Source organism: Mauremys reevesii, linkage group 7 (genome assembly GCF_016161935.1).
Source record: "Mauremys reevesii isolate NIE-2019 linkage group 7, ASM1616193v1, whole genome shotgun sequence".
In the NCBI taxonomy this organism is placed as follows: Eukaryota; Metazoa; Chordata; order Testudines; family Geoemydidae; genus Mauremys; species Mauremys reevesii.
This window is the reverse complement of record NC_052629.1, coordinates 117847779-117858948: the sequence shown is the minus strand read 5'-3', so window position 1 is coordinate 117858948 and position 11170 is coordinate 117847779. Positions and strand designations below refer to the sequence as shown.

The 11170-nt window shown below is 41.7% G+C and overlaps 1 protein-coding gene across 5 annotated transcripts in view; it reads right to left on the bottom strand.

The window, feature by feature from the left end:
- Window positions 1-7160: 7160 nt before the first annotated feature.
- Window positions 7161-11170, bottom strand: part of TAFA4 (TAFA chemokine like family member 4) — a 128981-nt gene continuing 124971 nt past the window's right edge. For all 5 annotated transcript variants that reach the window (XM_039546108.1, XM_039546106.1, XM_039546109.1 and 2 more), the window contains exon 6: window positions 7161-8886. In XM_039546108.1, coding sequence (XP_039402042.1) covers window positions 8875-8886 — 12 coding nt within the window. In that variant the 3' untranslated portion in view covers window positions 7161-8874. The remainder of the gene's footprint in view (window positions 8887-11170) is intronic.

Here is an 11170-nt window from a genome sequence, read left to right as displayed (position 1 = left end):
AAGGGGTTTCATTTTTAAATCAGAAAAATTAAGAGTTGTTGGTTGCTGCTAGAAGAACCCAAAAATTTATGAGACTCACTAAAGACATTTCTTAAGGTTCCCATGTGATAACCATTATTTATAATCTAATTAACAAGTTTACTTCTCACAAAGTTCCTTCTCTTCACAAAGGGTAAGTGCTATAAATCTGGAGAGGATATACTAAATTATTCATCCATAAGAAAAGAGATGTAATCCCTGCTTTAACTACAAAACTCAATGCAAGCCTAATTACAGAGCCATTCCTCACTGCAAAATTCTGTGTGCTAAAGTGATTCTGAGATTGTTCCCTTTCATGGAATCAGAGCCAGAGTGTTAATAAGAAAATCTAATGCTTTTTGTGAGGCGACAGCAAGCATGAAATGAATAACATGAAAGATGCAGTATCTGACATGACTTCATGCAAATAGCCTATGAATCTTTATACAACTAGACATTAGAACAGTGCACTGTATCATGGGAACAGGGAGACTGGCTTTGTTGTCATTCACAGCCAAAAATCAATGCTAAGTAGCCCTTTCTGCATGATCCTCTTACAATTCATAAATTGTTAATCCCGGTCTTTTGTAAAAAGTTCCTGTTTACAAGGTTACTCTAAGTTAAAATGTTTGTTTCCCCTTAGATCGCTATTGGAAAGCATCTGTAGGTAGATTTACATGATGAATTTGATAGATCTGTATTTTGACAGCGCATCTGTCATCTTCGTTTTGTATGTCAAGAGATCAGGTGTGCATTTGGTATTATCCGGTAGGCTATTCATGTTTTGAGGGATACACTAAGTTCTGTTTTGCTTTATTTAAACTTACTAACAAAAAATCTTGCAAGGCAACATTGCAAGAATTTGCATCTCCTTTGCAATGATTTGCATTTGACTACTGTAAAAGAATAACCACAATATTACCATTTTCCAAATATATACCAATGTATATATACACATAAATACACAAACCTTATAGGAAAGTAAATTTTTTCCCACTGAATTTTATAAGGTAAATACACAGAATTTTCTCAAGTCCTATTTAAAGTTCTTAACATGACCTGAATTCCATATTTGCACCTCTCCGCCACTTGTGTTATAACAGTTCCATCTTTCGGACAGTGCATTTTTTTTCAAATATTACAAATGAGCAACAGGCCTTGCAAACAAAGCATCAGTTCATTGTTAACCTGTTGCTAGTAGACACTTGTGCTCTGCAGCCAACAAAACCTATTGAAAGCAATGGGAAGACTACCAGTGACCTAGCGGGCTTTGGTTGAGGCCCTAAATAGAACAGACGTGCCGTATTCCTGTAAACCTGTCCACGAAGCTTTTGTACAATGTTCCTAATGGACCTGATAATGCATTCCACAGTGTGAGATGTCTTCATAAAGATACAGTAGGACAAATCATTCTGCCTTCACGTGAACCTGACTCTGAAGGGTTTGTGCAAGTCTAACTGCGAACGTTAATGTTATTTCACAAAGTTCCTACTTCACTTTGCTGGGACTTAGAGTAATGCATTTTACATTGATTTTACCCCTACAAAGTAGATTACTTTGAGGGACACAATTTAAAGAGTAAGCAACGAGCAGTCTATTTTGCTTGCAAATCAGTTGCTCTAGGGAATTTTAAAGAGAAATGTTCATTGTAAAATGTAGCAATTAAAAAATAACCACTGGTTTTCTAAACTGGAAATTCATTGGAGGTATGCATTGGGATGCATAGATATGCAGCTGGAGAGAAGATATATAATGTATATGGGAATTATGTTCCTAATTTTCACACCTTACACTTGGGATGACTTTCCACTTGTTGCAAGGCTCTTCAGCACTCTTTCTCGGTGATGTTCATATGGGTAGGTTAGTTGCTCCTGGAAAATGAACGATGATTATTGCTCTAGTTATGCAGCTTTGCAGATCACCAGAGTCTCGGGTACCCAGTTACTCTATGTGATCACTATAGTTGGATAGACTATCAAAAGAACATCCCACTGGATAATTACTATGGGCTAAATCATGAGCTCAGGCAGAGGACACCAAGGACAAAGTTAGGCAGAAAGATCTGTGCTCCTGAGGCCACGTAGTTTCTTGAGGCCGAATCATTCCACCAACACCTCCTTACTACTCCTCCACCCCTCCTCGCACCCAGCTGCCATGCTCCTATCAGTTCCTTATCCATGCTTGTGCCAAACCCTTCAGAGAACATTTCTGTAAGGAAATTCCCTGCTGGTTCAGCGTGGAGACTCCCTCTCCTCCCTCTACCAGCAATTTCAGAGAACACACATGGTGTCTTCTGTGCAGCCAATAAGAGAAGGGGGTGGAGGGCCAGTGAGTAGGTTACTGATCCTTCCTCCACTTCATAGATCAAAGCACAGAGGGGACAATCGGTCCCTGTCATTGGTCACCTTCTGCCTTCTAGTAACTTGTGCCACCTCGGTCATGTCAACAGAGTCCCGACCACAAGCGTGAGCCCGGTTTGGCCAAAGTCTATAATGAAACAAACCTCCCATGAGATGGGGAGCCATGTGCCTTGTTGTTCCACTGTTAAAATGTCCCCAACACCTTCCTTCCAGCATTTCTGAGATGGGGAGTAGAAAGCTCTAGGATATTCCCCTGGATGACAGTTAAACACTTTCGCCTTTTCACCCTGAGCCGAATGAAGAAGTCGCAGTGCTAGTGTCGGATCCTGCGTTATAACCACTAGTCAGGCAGTGTATTAGTTAAATGTGTTTTATCATAAAAACACACACCCATAGGACTGTGCAGGTATATGGCCAAGCAAGCTTCAGCCATGCAGGGAGAGCACGCCCAATCCTCCCTCCTCCACCCACTGACCAGACGGGCTGGAAGGGGGTGGCAACGGATGGAGTGGCCAGAGCCTTGTCATCCCCCTCCACCCACACATCCACTCCCACTATGCCACTGAGCCAATGTGAAGTGGGAAGTAATGGATGTAATACCTGACTTCTCTGCAGGAACACAATTCCTTCCTGGCATTCTCCAGCACTGACACTTGCCCAGGGCTGGGCCTAGAAGCAAAATGTAGCCCATAGTCATTTCTCTGGCGAGATTTCATTGAATATCATTTTGTGTCACGTGCTGTAATCACGTGATTACATTACTGAACTGTTCTCCTTTCAAGTGCACAGAATTTCCATTAGCATTAACAGGAGTCACACACACACACACACACACACTCTCTCTCTCTCTGAGGTAGAACAGCCCCTGAAGGGTTCTAACAGTAATTAATTTCTTCTTGTGGGTGACTTTGCCTTCATAGCAATAATAGAGCCATAGGGTTTTATAAAATGCAAAACGTCTCTTGCACGTTAATGAGGCTGTTATTCTAAACCATTACCTATGTGAATTTCCATCCAAATGAGTAAAAGTGGGAGCTGACACCTACATTGATGGAACTGGACTAAGGGGACTAGCTTGTAAAAGACCATTTAAAAATGTTGGGTGGGACTTTCAAAAGTGCACGAGTGGCTGAGTGTGTCTCTTCACTGCAAATAAAAGGGATGTTTGGGTTAGCTAATTTGGGTTCATTAGCAGGCCTTTAACTCACTTAGGCAGGTTACCCTACAGGTTTTAACTCATGCTGCTCATCCAAGTTTAAAAGCCAAGCTGCTGTGCTTCCCTGCTATTCTAACCTCAGGTAAGTAACACGGGTTAGTTACCATGATTTAAGAACACCCCTTTTTTTTGCAGTGTAGACATACCCTGAGCAGCCCAAGTTCCATTGAAAATCAGTGGAACATGTGCTCCTAAGTCACTTAGGGTAGGTCTACACTGCAATAAAAGGGCCCTGGCATTGCCCCGGCAGGCCAGAGTCAGCTAGCTCAGACTCGTAGGGATCGGACAGTGAGTGTAGACATTGCAGTATAGACATCTAGGCTTAGGCTGGAGCCCAGGCTCTGAGACCCTCCTCCCTTGCAGGGTGTCAGAGTCCGGGCTCCAGCCTGAGCTGGAATATCTACACTGCTATTCCTAGCCATGCAAGCCTGAGCCCCACAAGGCCAAGTCAACTGACCTGGGTTCAGAGACTCGATGCTGCGGGGTTTTTTTAATGCCCTTAGGCACTTTGGGCATCCTACCTTTTATTCTTCTTTATATTATGGCAATGCCCAAAAGCCCCCACTATTGTAATGGGGTCCTGATCCCTCAGCTAAAATGTTAATACAGATCAAGTGGAACTCAATATATACTGCAAGCATTAGGAATGGATTGTAGCTCTCAGCCACCTTGCTTCCATGCAATGAGAAGTACTGTAGTCAAATCTCCAACGTTAGGCAGAGTAGGTCTGGGTCTCTACTTGGACAAGGGACCTCTTCGGATACGTCTACAGTGCAAGAAAAGATCGGCAGCACAGCCACCCCTGGCCTTGGTTAGCTGACTCAGCCCAGACTTTGAGGCTCCGCAAAAGGGGGATGATCTCAGAGCCCAGGCTCCAGCCTCGAGCCCGAACATCACACTGCAATTTTACAGCCCTGTAGCCCGAGCTCCATGAGCCCCAGTCAGCTGACTCGAGCTCTGCGACTCAATGCCACTTTTTCTATTGCAGTGTAGGCCTACCTTAAGCCCAGGCACTGACTCAAGTTTGAGCCCGAGCTCCCCTTCTGTCCACCCATAAATCAGTTTGACTCAGGTCAGACCCAGACCCTGCTATGGGGGGTGGATCAGAGTACCACTGTGACTCAGGTCCAACCCCTGTCATTGTGCAGTGTGGACCCAGGTCAAGCTGCAGACTCAAGTCAGAAGGTCTGCACAATGCAGCATGGACATACATGGCTGTGAGACAGGGGTCCAGCAATTGTAAACCGAGGTTTACAATGCAGTGTGGATGCTCAAGCATGAGCTTGGAATGACCAAGCTCACAAGCCCAGATCCTACAGACCTGGCTTTACAATGCAGTGTAGACATACCCGAAGTCAAGTGCTACAAGAATTAGATAAGCACTCTTCTCTGAGTCTACCCAGAATCAGTGCTACTGCCTGGTGCTTGAGAATGCTGCTGCAGGTACTGTCTTTCAGATGAGCTGTTTGGTTTGTGGACATTAATTATACCATTATGGATTTTGCAAGACTACATATGCTAATACCAATGTCTCTCTTAATTCCAATTTAAGCAACTGCATTGAGCCTACCCAAAAGCTCCATATAGTTTCTGCTGACTAGAATATTCCTCACTTCAAGTCCTAAATGGTTCCGTAGGGTTGATGTGTGCTACCAAACAGCTTAAAAGTTTTGTGGAGAAGTTGCTGTATTTCAGTAGTGACTGAAGTGATTCCTATTATTATAGTGAGAGTCACCAGATGGTACTATTACACATAGTCTTACAGATATACATGTATTTTTCTTAGTGTGTGAGCAAGGTTTTAGTCTTTGAAGAAATGCTGTATTATTGTATGTTTTTTATATGCTGTGGTCCTTTTGAGAGATGCAGCAGCAGATACCAGAGAGTTTTCTCTCTCCATTATTCTCTATATTTGGAGACAATTCTCAGGAGAGAGTAGCTTCCTAGGAGCCAAGCATTGGGGTCTGGGCTGAGATTTCTGGAAGAGAGAATCGCCTGCATGATGTTTGTGATCATCTCTGTTCCAGGATTGGTGTATACAGGTAAATAAAGCAAGTTACATTTAGATCATACCCAGACTCTGCACTATAGATTTCTCCTCCACTAGGAAGCTGACTTGTAAGGCCCTAGAATTCTACCACTCAGCAGAGGTTGATGCTGATGTCGGAAACGGGACATTGGTCTTAGAAGAAGGGGTAGCACCATACCTAAAGCTAGATAGATTACAGTATGTGCAACGAATCCAGAAAGCTGAGATCCTTTGAGAAGAAAGCTGCTTTATAAATATAAAATCACTATCATAGGAGGCTGTTCTAGGAAGGCAAGCTGTACATTGCATAACCTGTGTTACTGAACTTACGTCATTGTTTTCTTCCTCTTCAGTGACTCTGAAAATGTATCTTCAGTATGTCTGAGTCTAGATACATAAGGTAGTGTCTTGCCTTTATTCCATCCATGGATAAGGCAAATGGCCTTGTGGTTGCTGGGACACGGAACGCCTGAGTTTCATTCTCAGCTCTGCTACCGACTGACCATGTGTGATCTTGGGCAAGTCACTTAGGGCTAGATCCATAACAGACGTTAAGGCATCAGCATTGCAGTGCCTGACTCTTTGGCTATGTCTGCACTGCATGCCACTGGCAGCGGCATGTAGTGTACATGTAGCTACACGCCAGAGTGAAAAGGAGGCTGTGTCCACACAGCCGTGTGCAGCTACACCTGTCAGTGAAAGGCCCTGGCAAGGGGGAGACAGCAGGGAAAGACTCCTGGAGCCGGAAAGTAGCAGGACGCTACACTGCTAAAAATAGTGGTGTAGACAGGGGAGGCGTTGCTTGGGCACATAGAGTGCCATGTGAGGTGTATACCCACAGGCTTCAGGCATGTCTTTACTCACCCCGCAGTGCCTCAGCATCTACACGGCTACTTATACCCATGCTGTGTGGGCGTGCAGCGCACATACACGACACGCCGCCGTCAGGAGTGCACGGTGCAGACATACTTTAGCCGCCCTGCTGCCCAGCGAATCCACAGCTGCCCAGGCTCCCTGTACAATGCACAGGGAAAGTGAGGCGCCTACGAGAGGGATTCACAGAAGCCAGCAAGCTGAGACCCATCCTTGACTAGCCAGTAGCCTGAGAGCTAGGGCAAGCTCCTGGGAGGTAGGAAACCTGCCTTTAAGTCTCTGCTCCAAATCAAGCATAGTGGAGATTGAGCCTAAGTTCCATTGTGGAATGGGGATAACAACCGCTTCTTTCTACCAGCCCTTGTCTGCCTTGTCTATTTCGATTCTAAACTCTCTCGAATAGGGACAGTGTTTTATTCTGGGTATGTTCAGTGCCTACCACAATAGATAAATAATAATTAAGCCTAGGCTAGCAAGACATAAAGTAACAACAATCTTCACTTAAAACTATATCACTGGGCATGTGTGCATCCAAACAGTTTAAATCCTTTAGACGATTCTTTAAATTTAGTCTTAAATTACAATGAAAAAAAGATCAAAATGTTGAGTCCATTAGAGGGGCAAAGGCTGTTAGGTGGAATAACTATGCAGCTTTCAAAACACGTAGCAGAAAAATTCTCATGTACTTATTAACAAATACAATAGCCACCATGGTCCCAGCGGTGATCAAAGTACATAATTAAAAGCGAGAAACCAAAATCAAAATATAGGGTCTTCTCTTCCTCCCACGGGAATCAGAAGGGAGTTTTGCCATTGATTTCAATGGGAGTAAGACTGGATCAAAATTTATACTCACTGCAACAAAACAAACTAAACAGCTTCACATTGTTGATGGTATTTTTCCCGTAAGCTAGAAAGCTTGTGCACAGCAAACTAAATTAGTGCAACAGTCTCAATTTTTTGGCATTTCTGGATATATAAAAAACCAGTTGTATGTTAGTACTGTAATATTTACATAAAGCATAACAATGTATTCAGTAGCTGGGTTAGCAGTTAATCTGCATGATATCTGTCTGCATCATTGCATTTACTTCTATTCCAATGCATCCTGAGCCATAAAATGATGTAACCATGAAATGACTGGCTGCAACTGCACTTCCTTTTACTGTTCTATTTATGAAGTCTGATGACAAAAAAAAAGTGTAACAGTCAGGCAAGTAAGAAAAACCGAATGAGATACATCTAAAATAATATGAAACAATTATGTGTCACAAAGTGTATCAGCTTGAAAATTTTGTCTGTCAAGGAACTGGACACTTAATTATTATAATCATTATAAACTAGAGCTAATTGAAAGTGAAGATCCTTTTTTTATCTAGGACTTATGAATTTTAAGTAAGTTACCTATTAGAATACAGCCAACGCTACGAAAATCTAAACAAATTACCCTTCTTCCAGTAAGCTTTTCTTATGCAGTTCTAGTTTCCTCTCTTGTTTTGAAGCATCTGAATAAATATTTCTAGCTAATGGCTAAATTCTCTTCCATATCTGGAATCAAAGAGGCAAGGAATATTTATACTTTGTTATTCCCTTAGAGAACGGATTTATTTAGGACAATAAAATCTATATCTACTTTCAGGTTTAGTCTCTTCCCCGCATTCCCTCACTGCCACTTATGAATGTAAAATTTAAAATACCTGGAACTATCTAAGGAAATAAATATAATTGCACAGATTGTAAAAAAGTATGGCATACACTAAATGCTACTGATTTACGAGAGTCATTTTTTCACCTTCATACAGTATCAATATTTACTAAATCACAGCTGAAAATGCATTGAGACATGGTTTATTACCATTATCCCTTAGGTTCATTTAGCTTTTAGACCAGCTTTACATTGGTCCATTGTACTGCATGATAGATGGTACCTTCTAATGAATTTATGCCAGTTCTTTCTAATGTAACCATTTTTCCCCAAGCTACTTGAAAGATCTAAAATCGTTTAAATGATTTCACAGCCTTCAGTGCCGTAAATAAAGTCTTATAGTTGATGTGCTTCAGAAGCACAGGTCTGCGTTTCTATGAATTGTTTGCAGGTGTAGGATCCTGGAGAATCCAAGGTGTATTTTCAGTAGAGTCATAATTCTTTTTTTTTTTTTTTTAAATAAAAGTGTATAGTTCTGCATGGGAAAATCCTGCATCAAGAAGTACCACCATAGTCAAAAAGAGAAGTATTGTCCTTCTTGCTCACTAATTTTGTAAAGTTGAAGTGTAAAAGTCTACAGTATTCTCAGAAAAAAACGGGATTATGTGAAACAGACAAGCAACACAGCTGCAAATCCCATTGTTCCAGCAAGGACACATAGGTTTATCCTTTGCTACCGTGTTACCTACAAAAAGAGAGAGAGAGAAAGAGAGAGTTACACACATAGAAACTATCAGAGCAATGGTGATAAAACTGTTTTGTTCCTGCAAAGGAATTGTTTAGATGAACACACGTTAAACGATTAAATTACATTCAGCATATCTATGTATTGCGTATCACCAGAAGTCATATAAACTAGTGTAAACTACAATGCTATTTGGTAATAGAAGGAAAGATTTACAAAAGCACATATTTACAGTTAGATTCTTAATTCCCTTTTCCTGAGAATAAGATGCCTATGTGCCATTTGTGTCTTTGAAAACCTCCCCCAACGGAATTATCTTGAATAGCACCTTTCTTTAAAATGATATCCCAGAATGCTTTACAAAGCCAGACAACATGCAGCACAGTTAAAAACTGAAAGCACAACTAGAGCCAACCTAGTGGTTTCAAGGAGAAAAGCTGTATTTTCAGATAAATGTGGAAAACAGATGGGGAGTTAATGACACAGAGATTCAGGAAGGTGGCTCCAAAAGGCATGAGCTGCAGAGCTGAAGGCACTTGCACCACCAAAGTGATCACGTGTAAGGGCTCAGAGAGGCTGCTGGTGCTATGTGAGTAAGGCCAATGGAGCAAGTCTATGTGCAGTTTCATAAATAAGGAGGGTCATTTTGAACTGGATTCTGGACATGGGCAATGGAAACTGGTCAAGTTTAAGGATTCAGTATCTTCATAAATAATTTGGATAATGGCATAGAGAGATATACTTATAATGTTTGCAGATGATACCAGCTGGACGAGGTTGCAAGCGCTTTGGAGGACAGGATTACATTTTAAAATGATCTTGACAAACTGAAGAAATGGTCAGAAATGAATAGGATGAAATTCAATCGAGGCAAATGCAAAGTCTGACACTTAGGAAGGAATAATCAATTACACAAATACAAAATGGGAAATGATTGCCTAGCAAGGAGTACTGCAGAAAAGGATCTGGGGGCTATAACAGATCACAAACTAAATATGAGTGAGCAATGTAATATTGCTGCAAAAAAAGCAAACATCATTCTGGGATGTATTAGCAGGAATGTTGTGAGCAAGACACGAGAAGTAATTTTTCCGCTCTACTCAGCACTAATAAGGCCTCAACTGGAGTACTGCGTCCAGTTCTGGGCAGCACTCTTTGGGAATGATGTGGACAAATTGGAAAAAGTCCAGAAGAGGCATCAAAAAATATTTAAAAATAAGGAAAGATTGATAAAAATGAGTTTAGTCTGGAGAAGAAAAATCTGAGGGGGGACGTGATAACAGTCTTCAAGTACATAAGAGGGAGGATGATAAATTGTTCTCCTTAACCACAGAGGATAGGACAAGAAGTAATGAGCTTAAATTGCAGCAAGGGCGATTTAGGTTGGACATTAGGAAGAGCTTCCTAATTGTAAGGATAGTTAAGCACTGGAACAAATTGTCTAGAAAGGTTGTGGAATCTCCATCATTGGAGGTTTTTAAGAACATGTTAGACAAACACCTGTCAGGGATGGTCTAGCCAATACTTAGCCCTGCCTCAGTGCAGGGGACTGGACTAGATGACCTGTCAAGATCCCTTCTAGTCCTACATTTCTATGATTCTGTGAGTCAGTGTGGCCATGCTCCTATATCTGTGTGAGAAGATGGGCAGCAGCTTTCTCCAGGGCTGGAGAGCGGCAACTTGAGAAGGCCCTGGAGAAAGGAGTTGAAATAGTCCAGACTAGAAGATGGAGGCATTGAGGAGGTCAGAGGAATTGGAGCTGAAGCAGTGGTAAACACAGACAGTGTTTTCAGAGAGGAAGATGGGCAGATTTGCAGACACAGGAATTGAAGGAATCCTCAGACTCATGCATAATACTGAGATGATGGACAGTGGGGGCAAATGGGATGCCTGAGTTCAGAGGAGATGAAGCCCTGCTCAAGAATGCTACTTCTGCCAAGGCAAGTGCTTCTGTCTTTACATGCAGTGCTTGTAGTTTAACACATGTATATTAAAGCACTCACTGTTAAGTTTCCCAGCAATTTTTCAATTGATAGCTGGTCAGCAATTAAGCACATCAAAAATCTAGTTTCTAACCACAACTAGAATGTATTTTAAAACAGCTCTGTTGGTCTGCTTTCCTTCATAAATATAAACACGTGCAGAAAGTATTCCATTCATTTTTATTTGGCTTCACAAGACAATTACTCCAAGAAGGAAGCATTTACTTGTTTCACTGTCCCTGATTAGTCATTGTAACTACATCTATAAATACACAGTAAATATATGAGTGTCTCAGACTGCA